Here is a 17,263-nt window from a genome sequence, read left to right as displayed (position 1 = left end):
CGGTACGACCGTGGTGGCGATCAGCAAATGACCGGTAGTTCCCCAAGGATTTACACTACTGCACTTAGACGCGCCCACTCGAGACTAAGAGCATTGGAACGACAGAATATTATCTTTACCCAGAAATTATGTAGAGAAAGAGAAGAGAAGAAGATAGAACTGTGAGATGTGTATTTTGGAATGAGAATAGCTGGACTATTTATATACGAAAATAGTCAGCTGAGGAGCCAGAAACGCAGCAGTCAAAGATCACCATTTAATTGTGTTTGACTATGAACCTGGACATTTCGCACCTCGCATCTGGACACTCCAAAAACACGCAGCTCTGGCCCAAAAAGATAGGCACAGCCCGCCGCAGGCGATTTCCAAATCCCAAATCCCGAACCGGATCCGGATTCGGGCCGGGCTCGGGCACGCGCGCGCGCGCGTGTGCGAGCTGAATTAAGCACCTCGCAAAGCTTCCACAAAAGCCTCCCATGACCCACTAGTGATATGGTAAGAAGTGTGGTCATATATAAACACATGACAACAACTTCATTCTACCAATGTGGGACAAATTGGAAAAACTACAAAGGCAAAACAAGCCCCTATTTCCAACAATCCCCCACTAGGGGCGACAGAGAAAGAGAAAGAAATTCCTGGGTAAAGGAAGGATTGGATACTTAGGTATCAATATCTTTCGATTTGAATTGACACTTTAGTGAGATGAGGAAACAACTTACTTACAGCGAGAGAATATCTTGCGATTTGAATTCCTAGCTGAGCTTCAGTCGATACCCCCCACAACACATATCATACCTTCAGAATTATGATCGTTCCGCGATTTCAAAGTGCAACGCGCTCTTTTTAGAGCATTGCGTTTACCTCGGTACTAATAGATGTGTTCAGAAGACTTCTCATAGTCTTTATAATCATCACACCTACGTAGGTGGCTCAAGTGCTGCTCAATAGCACTTTTCGCATGAGCCATTAAGGACATAAGTCCAACCTTATGTATGATTCATAAAGTGCGTCTCAAAAGCACCACCAGTTAAGGCTATGAATCATATAACGCCATAGGAATAGAAACTTTAGGCCTAGTCATTCTTGACTTAAGGACTTAAGTCCCATCCCCCTCGACGTTTCAACGACTAGTCTCCTAGTCAATCCTTTAGTAAAAGGATCAGCCAGATTGCTTTCGGACTTCACATAGTCCAAAGCGATAACTCCATTATCAAGGAGTTGTCTAACTGCAGCGTGCCTGATTCGAATGTGTCGTTTCTTAGCATTATAGACACTATTCTTAGCAGCACCAATAGCTGCTTGTGAATCACAATGTAAGGAGACCGGAATATTTTGTCCCCCCCACATTGGTACATCTGCCAATAGGTTTTTCAACCAATCAGCCTCTTGTCCTGCCAACTCAAGAGCTATGAACTCCGACTCCATGGTAGAGCGTGCAATACAAGTCTGTTTAGTAGACTTCCACGATATAGCACCTCCACCCATGGTGAAGACATAACCACTAGTAGAACAGATCTCATCGTTACACAAACCCAATTTGCATCACAATATCCCTCTAACACAAAGAGAAATTTACTATAATGCAAGCAAAGGTCAACTGTTCCTTTTAGGTATTTTAGTAAACGACGAAGAGCATTCCAATGTTCACTACTAGGGTTATGTGTGTAACGACTCAGTCTACTAACTGCATAGGCAATATCTGGTCGAGTACAGTTCATAAGAAACATCACACTACCTAGGATTTTAGCATACTCTTCTTGGGATACACTCTTACCCAAGTTCTTGCATAAGTGTATACTAGCATCGTAGGGTGTCCTAGCAGGCACAACATCAAAGCAGTTAAACTTTTTCAACACTTTTTCCACATAATGAGATTGACTTAAAGAAATTCCTTTAGAGTTTCGAATAACCTTAACTCCTAGGATTACATCAGCTTCTCCTAAGTCCTTCATCTCAAATTGTGATGACAAAAATTCTTTGGTTTTAATTATTACCTCCAAATTATTACCAAGTATTAACATGTCATCAACATAAAGGCATATAAGCACACAATCAGATTCTATTACTTTTGAATAAACACATGAATCAGAATTGTTTACCATAAAGCCATTACTTACCAAAGTGTTGTTAAATTTCTCATACCACTTTGTTTAGGTGCTTGTTTGCATCCATATAGTGATTTATTCAGTTTACACACCTTATTCTCTTGACCCTCTACCACAAACCCTTCAGGTTGCGACATATAAATCTCTTCCCTTAGCTCACCGTTCAAAAAAGCAGTTTTGACATCCATCTGATGTATAAAAAGGTTATGAATAGCAGCTAAGGCGACAAGAGTTCTAATAGTCGATATTTTGGTCACGGGTGAATAAGTATCAAAATAATCAATATCTTTCTTTTGTGTAAAACCTCTAACCACAAGTCTAGCTTTAAATCTTTCTATTGTACCGTCAGGTCTCATTTTCTTTTTGAAAATCCATTTACTCGTAATGGGTTTACTACCTTTAGGTAAATCAGTCAACTCTCACGTCTGATTAGACACAATAGAATCAAGCTCACTTTTAATAGCATCTTTCCAAAAATTAGCATCAATGGATTTCATAGCCTCATTGTATGTTTTCGGATCATCTTCTATTAAAAATGCTTTGAAACAAACTCATCACTAGCACAAACAAAGTGTAACCATGTTCGAGACAAAGAATGTTGAAACAAAATCAGGTCCAAAGTTTTTAGGACATCTAGGTCTCTTAGTCCTTCTAGGTTCAGCAACATGATCAATAGAAGTGCTACTACTAGCATGTGAAGAGATATCAACAGATGTAACAAGCAAACTAGGAGATGAATCAACATTCTTCTCAGTAATGGAAAAACATGCTCAAAAACACAAAGATCTCTAGCTTCGGATATAGAACGATCACTCAAAGACATGAATCTATATGCAGAACTATTTTGAGCATAACCTATAAAAACACAATCATAGGTTTTAGGTCCAACTGTAGGTCTTCTAAAGTCAGGTAAACCCACTTTAGCTAAACACCCCCATACCCTTAGGAAGCTCAGGTTAGGAGGATAGCCTTTCCATATCTCGTAGGGTGTCTTGTCTAACTTCTTATGAGGTACACGGTTAAGAATGTGACATGCCGATAGAATCGCTTCCCCCCACATATCCTCAGAAAGGCCATAACTTAAAAGCATAGCATTCATCATTTCTTTCAAAGTTCTATTTTTTCGTTCAGCTACTCCATTGGATTGAGGTAAGTACGGTGGACTAGTCTCATGTATTAGACCGTTTTTCTCACAAAACTCGGCTAAATAGTTTGATTTATACTCGCCTCCTCTCCGGACCTTACCCTTTTGATTTTTCTATCAAGTTGGTTTTCGACCTCATTCTTAAAACTTATAAACGAATGTTCTGCTTCATCTTTTGTCTTAAGCAAATAAACACGGGTGTACCTTGAACAGTCGTCTATAAAAGTGACATAATAATTTTTACCACCTCTACTTGCAACATTTTTGAAGTCAGCTAGGTCGGTGTGAATTAACTCAAGAAGACTCGTTTTCCTAGTGGTAACTGGTTTACTAGGTTTCTTTGTGAATTTAGCCTCAACACAGCTAGCACATTTAGAGAATTCTTGAATCGTCAAACTTGGAATTAAACTCATAGTTCTAAGTTTTTTAATATAGTCAACATTCACATGACCTAATCTACCATGCCAAACATCAATAGACTCAGCGATATAAGCAGAAGTAGAAGCAATATTATTAGAAACTGAATCAGTGTTCAATACAAAAAGACCCCCAAAAAGATAACCCTTGCCCACAAATTCCCCATTACGCGACATTACCACCTTGTCAGCCTCAAAAACAAGTTTCAACCCAGCTTTGTTTAATAAGGCACCAGACACAAGGTTTCGACGTAACGAGGGTACATACAAAACATTATTTAGAGCAAGTGTTTTCCCCGAGGTGAGTTTGAGAAAGATCTTGTCTTTGCCTTTGATCGGTGCGGATGAAGAGTTACCCATGAAAACGCATTCCCCATCAGCTACCTCCTCGAACTCAAAGAAATAACCCCTTATCAAAGACACGAGGTGTCTAGAAGCGCCAGTGTCCAAGACCCATTCAGCTACATTACCCACCACATTAGCTTCCACAACCACAAGAAAAATGATGTCATCGATTCTGACATTGGCTTCAGCAGATTTCTTTTCGGAGCATTGGTAGGCTTTGTGACCAGCTTTTCCACAGACATAGCAAACAATTTGGCCCTTTGGTTTCGAATTTTCGCCACCGGTTTGGTATGCTTCCCTGGACCATTTTTCTTAGCAGGACCCTGGTTCTTCCCCTGACCAACCTTGGCCTTACCCTTACCCTTAAATTTTTCAACATTGGACGGACCACTCGACTCAACCAGATTAGCCTTGACAGAAGCATTAGAAGCATTTACAGACACACTAATGGTTTTGTCTTTGAGACGATTTGCCTCCTCGGTCCTCATGTGACTCACTAATTCTTGGAGGGAAAGGTCTTTTTTCTTATGTTTCAGATGGTTCCTATAGTCAGACCAGGAAGGGAGGAATTTTTCCAGTAACACATTTGCTAGAAAAATCTCATCTAGTTTCATCCCTTCATTAACTACGTCAAAGACAAGAATTCTCATAGACATGAACTTGTTCCATTATAGGTTTGTCATCTACCATCTGGAACCCCAGCCATTTCCCAACGACATACTTCTTTTTACCCGCATCATCAGCCCCATATTTTTTCTCAAGTAATTCCCATATGGTTTTAGCAGATTTGTGAACCATAAACAAGTCAAAAAGGGTATTAGTCATAAGATTAAGGAGGTGAAACCTAACAGTTTTATTATCCTTATCATGTTTTTTAATAGCCTCTTCATTTGACTTAACAGCAGAAATTACAGGAGGGGTTGTCTCAACAGACGACGCAATGATTTCGGTGACAAAGAAAGCAGAGGGTCGAAAAATAAGACATAATCAATTTCATATTGCTCAAAAACATCGCAATTTTGAGACCAACGTTTATAATTCGACCATCTAAGGGTTCGACTTTTGACAAATCGGGAGCATTCTTAGACATGATCGACATTGTTACAAAGAACAATAATATAGTTTTCAAATTGTTGGAATGAAATTGCAAAGAATAATGAAAAAGAGAAGAGATAACCGATTTGTAGTGACGTGGTAAGAGAGCCACCGCCTTGAAAACTATATTTCCTAGACGACCGTGGTGGCGATCAAAAAATGACCTAGTTCCCCAAGGATTTACACTCTCGCACTTAGACGCGCCCACTCGAGACTAAGAGCATTGGAACGACAGAATATTATCTTTACCCAGAAATTATGTAGAGAAAGAGAAGAGAAGAAGATAGAACTGTGAGATGTGTATTTTGGAATGAGAATAGCTGGACTATTTATATACGAAAATAGTCACCGAGGAGCTGAAACGCAACGAAGATCAAAGATCACAATTAAGGAGAATTAATCAGCGCATTAATCACCATTTAATTGTGTTTGACTATGAACCTGGACATTTCGCACCTCGCATCTGGACACTCCAAAAACACGCAGCTCTGGCCCAAAAAGATAGGCACAGCCCGCCGCAGGCGATTCCCAATTCCCAAATCCCGGATCCCGGATCCCGAATCCCGAATCCCGGATCCGGGCCGGGCCGGGCTCGCCTCGCAAAACTTCCACAAAAGCCTCCCATGACCCACTAGTGATATGGTAAGAAGTGTGGTCATATATAAACACATGACAACAACTTCATTCTACCAATGTGGGACAAATTGGAAAAACTACAAAGGCAAAACAAGCCCCTATTTCCAACAATTGTATGAACATAATTTGCCTAATTAGCATAATATTAGCAAGGGTTTGAGTTTTTATCATCTGGGTACTTAACATTTTGTGCAAGTTTGCATCTTTTTTATCTGGGTACTTGAGATTTTAGCTTATTTTGTTGTAATTTGAACTGGGTTTTGAAGAATTAAAGAACAAATTAGGGCAAAAGATGGGTGATTTTGATTTGGATTGTAAGAAAGTTAGGAATATATGCATACTTGCTCATGTTGATCATGGAAAAACTACACTTGCTGATCATTTAATTGCTGGTTGTAATGGTGCTGTTCATCCGAAACAAGCTGGTAAATTGAGGTTTATGGATTACTTAGATGAGGAACAAAGGAGAGCAATTACAATGAAAAGTTCATCAATTGGTCTTAAATTTAAAGATTATGATATTAATTTGATAGACTCCCCTGGACATATGGATTTTTGTAGTGAGGTTTCGACTGCTGCGCGATTGAGTGATGGTGCATTGGTTTTGGTTGATTCTGTTGAGGGTGTTCATATTCAGACTCATGCTGTTTTGAGACAAGCGTGGGTCGAAAAGCTTACGCCTTGTTTAGTGCTTAATAAGATTGATAGGTTGATATATGAATTGAAGCTTACCCCTATGGAAGCTTATAATAGGTTGTTGAGGATTGTACATGAGGTGAATAATATAGTGAGTGGTTATAAGTCGGAGAAGTATTTGTCGGATGTGGATTCTATTCTTGCAGGTCCGTCTGGTGTTGATTTGGGTGATGATGAGAATCCTGAGTTTTTTGAGGATGATGAGGAAGATACTTTTCAACCTCAAAAGGGTAACGTGGCTTTTGTTTGTGCTTTGGATGGATGGGGTTTTTGTGTTGGAGAGTTTGCCGAGTTCTATGCTAAAAAGTTTGGGGGAAACGTTACTTCATTTAAGAAGGCCTTTTGGGGTCCTAGGTATTTTAACTCGAAGACAAAAATGATTGTGAGTAAAAAAGCTATGGGTGGAGGAAGTAATATACGGCCTATGTTTGTTCAGTTTGTGCTAGAACCATTGTGGCAGGTATACCAAGGTGCTCTTGAGCCTGATGGTGGCAAGGCTATGTTAGAGAAGGTGATAAAAAACTTTAATTTGTCTGTGCTTCCACGCGAGCTTCAGCACAAAGATCCAAAAACTGCGCTTCAGGCTGTTTTCAGCCGTTGGCTTCCTCTCTCTAATACCATTTTGTCAATGGTGGTTCGATGTATGCCAGACCCAATTGATGCCCAATCTTTCCGTATATCACGTCTACTTCCAAAGAGAGAAGTTGTGGATCAAATGGCCGGCTCTGAAGTTTTTGCCAGGCCTGAACATGTGAGGCGATGTGTTGAAACATGTGATTCAAGTCCTGAGGCACTAACTGTGGCGTTTGTCTCCAAAATTTTTGCTGTCCCTTTGAACTTGATCCCTGCAAGGGGCCCTAATGATGAAATCATAGACACTTCTTCTGAAGAAGAATCCGATGAGTGCTTTCTTGCTTTTGCTAGAATTTTTAGCGGCGTTCTTACTATGGGGCAGAAAATAAATGTGCTTTCTGCTTTGTATGATCCATTGAATGTGGAAACCACGCAAAAGCATTTACAGGAAGCTGAAGTCAGGTCACTGTATCTTATGATGGGTCAGGGTCTTAAGCCAGTGGCCTCGGTGAAGACCGGGAATGTTGTAGCTATTCGAGGACTTGGGCATCATATCTTGAAAAGTGCAACCCTTTCTTCCACAAAAGACTGTTGGCCTTTCTCGAGTTTGATGTTTCAAGTCTCACCTATGCTTAAAGTTGCAATTGAGCCCTCCGATCCAGCTGATATGGGGGCACTCTTGAAGGGTTTGAAACTTTTGAATCGGGCCGATCCATTTGTAGAGGTTACAGTCTCATCTAGAGGAGAACATATCCTTGCTGCTGCAGGTGAGGTCCATATTGAGCGATGCATTAAGGATTTGAGGGAAATATTTGCTAAGGTGAGCTTGGAAGTTATCTGGATTTCAAATCGCAACGTCAGCAGGTCCTTTGTGCGATGAACCCATGTGGGGTCTGGCATTTATTGTCGAGGCTCACATTCGCCCATCTGAAGTTCAGTCAAACGAGCTCGAAAACCCACAACAATCCCTGGACCAATATGGGATGTTCACTGGTCAGGTCATGACAGTAGTTAAGGAAGCATGTAGAGCTGCTGTACTTCAGAAAAGACCACGGCTTGTGGAGGCCATGTACTTTTGCGAGCTAAACACTCCAGCTGAGTATCTGGGGACCATGTATGGTGTGTCCTGGGTCGAAGAAGAGTTCGAGTAGTGAAAGAAGAAATGCAAGAAAGTTCGCCATTGTTTACAGTGCATGCTTATTTGCCAGTTTCTGAAAGTTTTGGCTTTGCTGATGAACTTAGGAATAAGACGTCCGGGTCTTCCAGTGCCTTGCTCGTCCTAAGTCATTGGGAAGCGCTCATGGAGGACCCATTTTTCGTCCCTAAAACCGAGGAAGAGATTGAAGAATTTGGAGATGGTTCGAGTGTTCCTCAGAATACTGCCAGAAAGCTCATTGATGCTGTGAGGAGGAGGAAAGGACTGCCGGTTGAGGAAAAAGTAGTGCAACATGCAACTAAGCAGAGAACCTTGGCTCGCAAGGTGTAGTTTGTTTAATGGAATACCTGTAAGTATGTAAATCTGCTGCCCTGATATTTTTGTTTAGAAATTATTTTACAGTTGTATGACTTGTATTCCATGCTTTGACCATTGAGCTTTATACAACTTATTTAATTGTTGACATCAGTTTATTGCTTCACAAGGATACTAGTAATCAATCATTTCTAAGGTTTTCCCACAATGTATGCATAGCTGTATTTATCTCGCCTACCTTCTGCTCGCCTCACTCTTGGGACTTGTTATCACGGTCGAAAGAGGTACATTTGAATACCAAATGCTAGGATAGGATTAACTGTATTCTCTTGGACGAGAGAAGTCGAGAGGCTGGTCATGATGCCTTGTACTAAAAGTACTCACACACCAATACACCATATCATCCATTACTGTTTTTTTTTTTTTTTTTTTAAAATTTTCTGATAGAAATGACAATTTATGTCAGTTGCATTTGATTAAGTGAGCATAAGAGATTTAACAATTTCAGAAGTTCTTAGTATAGTATAAACTATAAAGGTAACCAGTGAATATATTCGCATATGTAGGAGAGGAAGATGAATAGTACTCCCTCTGTCCCGGTCATTTGTTGTCCTTTTCCATTTTTGGGTGTCTCAGTCATTTGTTGTCCTTTCTATTTTAAGAATGAATTGGATGAGTAATTTGATCATTTCCACTTGTCATTTAGTAATTGGTCCCCTCCCTCTTTCCTTGGTCTTTGTGCCAAAACCAAAGGACAACAAATGACCGGGACGGAGGGAGTATTAACATTCTAATCTGCAGGTTCAGTCTCAACTTTCAACTCCTACTGTGAGTTTGTGATGCGAGCATATAATTGGTTATTACGGTGTGTGTATTTTCTCCGATGGAGCAGATGCATATATGGAAGTTGAACGTATGGCCTATTATGTTTCTGATTGGATGAGTCATTAGGATTTGTTTGATGTAAACTTTCTTTGACAAAAAACGAGCAACGCTTGTATGTTTGATATTATGAGCTGTCTGTTTGTGTGCGTGCGTGCTTGTGTGTAAATTTCTGTGTACGCGTGCTCTCGTTTGTAAAGTTGGTGCTAGTGGTTCTGGGAGGTCAATTTTTTTTGAAGTTTGTTTGAATTTGCCCCTTTTCCTGCGTGTGTGCTTGTCTGTGCGTGTGTGTGGAAATTTCTGTGTATGCGTGCTCCCGTTTGTAAAGTATTACTTGCAGGTGGTGCTAATGGTTCTGGGAAGTCAATTTTTATTATGGCAAGTTTGTTCGAATTTGGGATTAAGGCTCTGATGTTGTTGTCCAGCAAGGAAAGCTGTTTTTTGATTCGTACATCCTGCGTCCAAATATTTTTATGTAACGAGTAAATAAAGACTAAAAGTTTCTAAATCAGTCAATTCTCATTAGTTGCTATGCTATTTTTTTTGTCGGATTTCTGTGATTGCTTCATTAACACTGATGGAGGACTCTGAACGGCTAGCCTGGTAAAAGAAATTGGTGGGTACTCGAGTTTATGAGGAGAGACGTCATGAGAGTTAAAAAATTATGCAAGGAACAGGTGAGAAACAGTATACTACAGTCTACAGTGCTATTGACACACGCGCACACATCCTTAACTTTTTTCTGTTTAATATTTTCCGTCTGGTGACAGGTATAAAAGAAAACAGGTTATTAAAGTGGTTAAATACTGAAAAGTACTTTTATTTTCGTTGCTTACTATATCATCGAGTTTAAGGCTATTTCCTTATTTCTCGTAAATATGGTTATCCTGTAGGAGCAACGCTGAATTCGGCAGAAAAGAGGGTTGGTTGAATCTGAATCAAATGAAATATAGAACATATTCGTCTGAAAGAGAAAAGACGCACCCACAGTCACAGGGGATCGATCAAGTGCAACTAAACATGAATCAAATTATCAATCTGCACTTTGAAATATAAAACCCATGCATTTTCCAATTGTCCCCTGAAATTCGATCTGGTAAAGCAAAACCCAAATCCCTCCACATGAATTATATTCCAAGATCAGCAGATTTCGGCTAATTTTACAGAAAAAAAAAATGCAAATTCAGAAGAATACATAAAAAAAATGAAAGAAAAACCGACCTTGGTTTAGAAGAATGATTGATGGATAAAGGTTGAGGGGATTTGAACTAGATAGGAAATTAGTACGATAATGAGTAAAAAATGGTACTGTAAAAATAAATTACGATTTTTTCGTCATGTCTTAAAAGACTGACGACTTATACAAAAGTACAGCGCTTGCTTCGTGTCAAGGTACTGAGCAAATATATATTACAAGCTATATAACCTCTCTTCTGAGATTAATATACATTTCATCTTTATATATCTCCTAGTGCATGAGAGCAACCGCGGCCTCTTGTACTAGCGGCTGAGTTACATGCACAAAGTGCTCCGCCTCTCGCTCAACTTCCTCCCGGCACTTATTTGCATCTTTCCCTTCTTTCATCTTCTTCACAAACCCTACAAATTTCCTCCAGTTATCGGGGTGGAACAAATCCGGATTCATCCTTAAATAAGTAAATGCACACATTTCTCGATCCCCAGAGTTTTCATCTACATTCAACGCCGAGGCATTCAAGATTTGCTCGTGAGCAGATTCATCGTATCTAGGCAAGGCGTTCTCACCGGCCAATGGAACCTGAGCTTCTTGAGTGGCAAGAGCAACTTGTCGAACAAGCTTCTCTGGGGCACATAACGCATCCTGGGGTTGCTCGTGATCACGCATTTCAATGCACGTGAAATTGAATATCGCTCCATGACGGGCTAGCATTTGGGCAATCGGTAGGTACCCATCACGGAACCTTGTGTTGTAGTACCCGGCAGTCAGCTCAGGGGCATGGGACCGGGACCCATAATGCCAGTGAATACCTGCAATCTTAACAGAGATTTTGACACCGGTGTCCTTGAAAATAGACGTGGCAGACGAGAGAATCCTTTCACCATGGTCCAGAAGCATTTGGGAATACCAGGTAAGGAAGAATTCACCATAGGGGCTGCTCCAGCCTCCACCTTCCTTGCGGAAAAACTGCGTGTCTTCAGGCCAATTGTTGTAATTGCCTGCGTCAGTTGGGCCAGAGTGGCCCCATTCGGGTTTACCTGCAGCCTCTGCGGCTGCTTTTAAGCTACTCACCATGTACTGCAGAAATGAACATACCAGTCAGTGAAAAACCATCAGACCGCAAAGTCACAAACAATTTGGCGCCAGACTTGAGCGTATAAGAACCAGTGGGATGAAGAAGTACCTTGTCGAAACACTGGAAGGCTCCAATGCCTGGGAACCTCCATGTTCCGTCTTGCTCTGGATATGAAGGGTAGCGGAGTTCACCTGCTGGACCCATACCAACTTGGATTTCCTGAAGAAAGCGGATAATGTCAAGTGATCACTAAAATACCAGATTACTACCCGTCGCTAATCACGACCATAAAGGGAGGAAATTGAATCATTGAGGACTATTATTAATACAAACACAAGATCAGACAAAGTATTTACCACAATGGTGTCACCAAGGAGGCCCTTGAACTGGTCTCTAAATGCACGCATAAAATCTGCATAACACTGAACTGGAGTTCGGCCCTTCAGCACCGGAAGGGTATCAGCGGAAAGTGACACATATTCATAGTTCCTTCTCCCCCATTGGTCAGTGTATGCAAGATCAGGATCTTTGTGCATCTCTTCCATAACCCAATTAGGCAACGGTATCCTGCGCAGTAGAACAAGACATACCATGTCTCTCAGAATTCATATACCGGAAGACCATTTTCATATACGCCAGAAACCATTTGGAACTCATGCATTTGACAACATTAAACCGTTTTTTACCCTTTCTTACTTATCTATCTAGGTGCATACTAAATAAAACCCACGCGTAACACTTCACTAAACTACAATTATAAAAACATGACGTAAATAAAAATCACAAGTTTCATTTCTGAATACTATCGTCGTCATATTTTTCTGCGCATAATCCAACGGTTCCCATTTTCCCCCAACACACAAGTTGGAAGCACAGAGTATGGAACAGCACAACAGTAAGCACTCAATTCCTTTTCCAAGATTAGAAGGGTTCACGAATGACAGGCGTTCATGTGTCACCGTGTTAGATTCGACAAATCCAAGTAACAATCTCATATTTTGGTTTAGTCATGTATTCTAGTCATGTGCCTGAGTTGCAAGTAAATATTTAGATATCGATTTAAATTAACAGTCCAAGTATTCTTGTTAGATTTTCTTGTTAGATTTTCTGAGAAAATTTAAAAAATATTACAAGATGAGAAGTACTAAAATATTTACGTAAATAATAATTACAATATTTTGGAAAATTATATTCTTAACCAAAAAAAAAGTATAGTAACCCCTGATATAAAAGTGCTTAAAAATAGCGCAAAGTACATCTTAGAGGCAGCCAAAAGTCAAGCAAGAGTATCATAGAGAAAAGGAGGGAATACGTATTAAAACAGAAAACGACTAACATAAGTCGACATCTAAACGAAAAAGGTAAACAAAACAAAAAGAAAGGGAAGAAGAAGACGCAAATACAGAATTGTCCACATACTTGTGGAGTTGTGGGTAGAATATTTCCAGAAGATCACGGTTGACACTGACCTCTACAAGATATGCCATATTTTTCCCCATCAAAATTCAAATATGAACAAAACTTAAGACCACATAAACAGCCGTTCACTCCACGGCTCCTTTCCATCTCTCAAACTGGAGGTAAACAAACTTGTAACAGATGACGCCAAGAAACTAATCTTCCCGAATACTCGTCTATAAACTACCCCTCCGTCCACTCATTTATTTAGCTATTCCATTTTTGGGTGTCTCACTCAATTGTTTATCTTTCTATTTTGGGAATGCCTTTGATAGGCAATTTGATCCACTTGTCATCCAATAATTGACCCCTCCTCTTTCTTTGGTCTTTATGCCAAAATCAAAGGTAAACAAATGACAAGGATGACAGGGATACAATGCTTATTAATCATCAATTCCTTGCTAAAAAAGAAAGAGGCTACAACACCCATCAGTGAAGTGTATATGATGTCCAAGACAGCCTAATCTTATACTCCATCCTTTATTTTTTACCTAAAAAGTTCATGTGTCTAAATGTTAGCTACATGTATCAAACACCAATAATTAGTACATGTATGATGTATCAAACCCTAAATTTTCTCCATATTTTCAATGGAGCCAAAGACTCATTACTCTTTGGTCCTGGATTATGATGGAGTAAAGCAAAATGGCTTACTAAAGTGGCTGCGCTTCTTTCTCTTGTGAAGTGGCAGTCCCTCAATGCAGTTCTCGACGCAATTTTCATCCTGGGTCATTTGGAAACAACCTCTTTGTGTTTCTAACACAAGGGTAAGGTTGCGTACATCCGAGCCCCCCTTACCCCGCAATTTGCGGGAGCCATTATGGCACTGGGGTAATGTTATCGTTGTTGTATGATGTATCAAACACTAAAGTTTACTTTCTATATTAGTTCCTATGTTTGCAGAAACTTCCCATGGCTATGGAAAACTGCAAGCAGATTTGTTATTGACAGTAGATCCGTCCCTAACCACTAAACCACATGTTCAACCTCTCAATTAGATGTCTAATACTCTCTCCGTCCCGATCATTTGTTTACCTTTCCCATTTTTGAGTATCTCAGCTTTCTATTTTAGGAATGCTTTTGATAAACAATTTAATCATCCACACTCAATTATAGGCAAACGATATTCATTCAATAGGGCTAAAAAAGAACACAAATACTTATATAAGACGGTTTTAAGAAAGAAAAACATACGTGACGGAATCACCAACATTACCACCACACTGATGAAAAGACATAACAGCTTGAACTTTAAGACCATGTTTATGCGCCATTTCAATCAATTCAACATAACCACCCCAATTATACTCTCCAGGATTATCTCTCTCAACCAAACCCCACCACACATCCATCATTATCCCTTCCACACCTGCACTCTTCAACGCCTGCAAACTCGCATTCATCGCCTTCCTCCTATTCACTGTATTATCCATCTTCACACTATCTAACGGCATCATCACATACACTGGCACACCTTTCCCCGCCTTTTCCGCCGCGGTTTTATCTACCGCCGCGTGCTCTATCTCCAACTCCGATATTCCGGTGAAGGCCTGGCACGCGGCGGAGATATCCGCCCTCAGCGGCGAACGGCATGGACTTACTGGTGGCGATAACATGTCCATTGTCGTCGTTTCTCCGATGCCGCCTTTTACCTTGCATTTTAAAGCTGGGTGTGGTGTTTTCCACATTGCTGTTGTTGTTGTTGCTGAAATTGATGAATCTGTGTTGCTTGATGTTGATGATTCGACTGTTAATGGTGTTCCTGATAATGCTCCAATTTGATGTGCTAGACTCATTGCCATTACTCACTATCTCGACCCGAACCCGACTCGATATAACCCGACTCGATATATATTAATTAATTACGATTATGATTCTGGATTTGACAAATTTGTTGATTTTATTTTGGGGGAAATGATGAGATTTAAGATTTTTGAAATGGGGTGGGGAAGGGTTGGGTTATATATAAGGAGGAGAGCCGTTGATGAGGCGACACGTGTCGATAAGGAGGACACATGGAGGAATGAGGACGGTTGAGTGAAATGAACGGCTAGGATGGCTCGGGGTAAGGAGGGTCGGTGGGGGGGTGGGGGGAATGGGTTTGAAGCGCGTGAAACCTCGATAAAGTGATATTAATTTAAACAAATAGGATAATGACAGGTGGTCTGAAACTTGTGGTTGAAAAAGAGGTGAGTTTGGCTTCGTAAACTAACAACATCGTCAATTTGTAGAACGATAATGATAGGATACCCGATTATCCGGCGTCGAGATTGAGTGTCATCCTCGGATATGATAGGCGTCGAGATTGAGTGTCATCCTCGAATATTTATGCATTCTTTTTATTGCATGTGATAGAGTGATGTCGAGATTGGGGTGGTATATCACTGGATGACACCCAATATCAGCGCTACCCTTTTACATGTAATAAGGGATACATGTGAGAAGTGAAACACTAACGCCCAATTTCGGCAATTTAGATTCTCTTCATTTCTTCTCCTCTCCATTTCCTTCCATTTCTTTTTAACGGTCCGGATTATACTTTACTACGATCTAATGGTGCAAGTGATAAATGAGATAAATGTGAATACTAATATAATATGGGATTGTGAGAGGAAATGGACAAGAAATGGAGAAAAGGAAATGGAGAGAATCTTTGCTTCAATTTCGGTGCTACCGAATCCTACTTATGAGTCAAATAATATCTCATTTGATGGGTCAATTCTTATGTTAATATTAATGAATTTTGTTTTTGTTTTTATTTTATGTATAGTACTTGTTAATTGTGATCTACAATGGATATTAGAATTTATATTTTGTGGAAGTGACAGGATTTCATGTACCATGTACGCTGACGTCCACCGAAAGATGGACACGAGTCACGAGGAAGATGGGCTTTTGGTAATGAGATTTTATTTGAAAGAAGCATGGGAAGAAAGAGAGTTTGTCACCCAAGAACTTTGGCACATGTCGCCAGCTAAAGTAGTGGATGAGATTTATGATTTCCATATTATTTGGAGATATTTCTGTTACTTGTCACTTTAACGCGAATGTGAATTTCAGCTGGTCTTTCTTGTAACGGGTATATCCGTTATAAGTTTGGAACGGGTTAAATGCTATCCACATGAGTAGATAAGACAAAAGAAAATATTATTCCCTAGACAATTTCTTTTTGTCTTATCTCCCCATATGGGTTGTATTTAGCCCATCATAAATTTGCAACGGATATGTCCTCACAAATGAGAATTTATGAATTTTAATGGTTCTATTTGCGAGATAGCCTAACTAGTAGCAAAGGTAGTAGTGGCTAGTGGCTACTCAGTACTCACTACCTTAAATTGTAAAATGATGGTTAAGATTATCGATTTTGCTATACCTAAATTCTTAAACACAAACCTCAAAGTATAAAACAATATGAAGATAATTTGCTACCTAAAAAAAAGTTCTAAATTCATCCCTGTAATATTTGAATGAAAGTTGATAAAAAAAAAGGAACGGACCTTATTTACAAATTTATAAGTTAAAAATTATAAATTTTATGTAGGACGGAACAACACTGAATTCGGCTGAAAATTTATGGTGTAGAAACTTCTGATTTTCAGATTTACATTACTTAAGAAAATATTATTTCTGATAAATATCGGATTCATGGTATATCTGAGTCAGTTATTGAGTGGTTGCCGGTTGGAATGTGATGGGAGAAGGTTATTCGGTATATCCTATCTTGGATACTATTCTTTCGAGCTCAAGTTGTAATCAAGGATTCGTGTCGCTATCACTGGAGGACCTTAGTTATGCCAGAAAGTATCCTGGCCCCCGCTAGCTTTTCATATTTCAGTGTAAACTTTTCACCGAGTCCTCCTTGGCGTAGTGATTGAAACTCACCCACGAAGTTAATAGCTTAAATAGCAGCCCCCCCTACCATTTACACCAAGATTCGCTACTGACTAGCTACTGTACTGTACAATCTACGGGTGGACGAGTAACATTTATACCTCTGAACAAGGTTAAGCCTCCACACATTGACTGACTGTCCACAGACTTTCGATGTAGTACCATTCCTGACAAACTGAATGCGCGAAAATCATAGGAAGTATTAGTGCTAACCATGACACCAAAAAAATAATGCTCGATCCCTGAAAATTGTGTATGGGTCTCGATTTCTATTA

General features: G+C 39.9%; 2 protein-coding genes across 2 annotated transcripts; one reads left to right on the top strand and one right to left on the bottom strand.

The window, feature by feature from the left end:
• Window positions 1-5,729: 5,729 nt before the first annotated feature.
• LOC141615378 (uncharacterized) lies at window positions 5,730-8,689 on the top strand. The gene is given in 3 exon segments (XM_074433761.1): window positions 5,730-7,844; window positions 7,846-8,134; window positions 8,137-8,689. Coding segments are annotated over 3 exon segments (2,460 nt in total). The 5' UTR covers window positions 5,730-6,036; the 3' UTR covers window positions 8,500-8,689.
• A 1,953-nt stretch (window positions 8,690-10,642) lies between these two features.
• LOC141612428 (beta-amylase 1, chloroplastic) lies at window positions 10,643-15,350 on the bottom strand. Its single transcript, XM_074431202.1, has 4 exons — window positions 14,292-15,350; window positions 11,996-12,206; window positions 11,748-11,858; window positions 10,643-11,641 (listed from the first exon to the last, which is right to left on the bottom strand). Exons 1-4 carry the CDS (start codon window positions 14,897-14,899, stop codon window positions 10,835-10,837), a joined length of 1,737 nt encoding a protein of 578 aa, XP_074287303.1. The 5' UTR covers window positions 14,900-15,350; the 3' UTR covers window positions 10,643-10,834.
• Window positions 15,351-17,263: the final 1,913 nt, after the last annotated feature.

The sequence above is a fragment of the Silene latifolia genome, chromosome 11 (assembly GCF_048544455.1).
Source record: "Silene latifolia isolate original U9 population chromosome 11, ASM4854445v1, whole genome shotgun sequence".
Lineage (NCBI taxonomy): Eukaryota > Viridiplantae > Streptophyta > Magnoliopsida > Caryophyllales > Caryophyllaceae > Silene > Silene latifolia.
This window is presented reverse-complemented; position numbering and strand designations above follow the sequence as displayed.

What these genes read in the sequence shown, in the direction of transcription:
- LOC141612428 (XM_074431202.1), bottom strand. Translation starts at nt 14,899, where the DNA reads ATGGCAATGAGTCTAGCACATCAAATTGGAGCATTATCAGGAACACCA. An exon ending in AATGTTGGTGATTCCGTCAC is followed by an intron (nt 12,207 to 14,291) that starts GTATGTTTTTCT and finishes TCTACTGCGCAG; the next exon opens with GATACCGTTGCCTAATTGGG. An exon ending in TCCTTGGTGACACCATTGTG is followed by an intron (nt 11,859 to 11,995) that starts GTAAATACTTTG and finishes CGCTTTCTTCAG; the next exon opens with GAAATCCAAGTTGGTATGGG.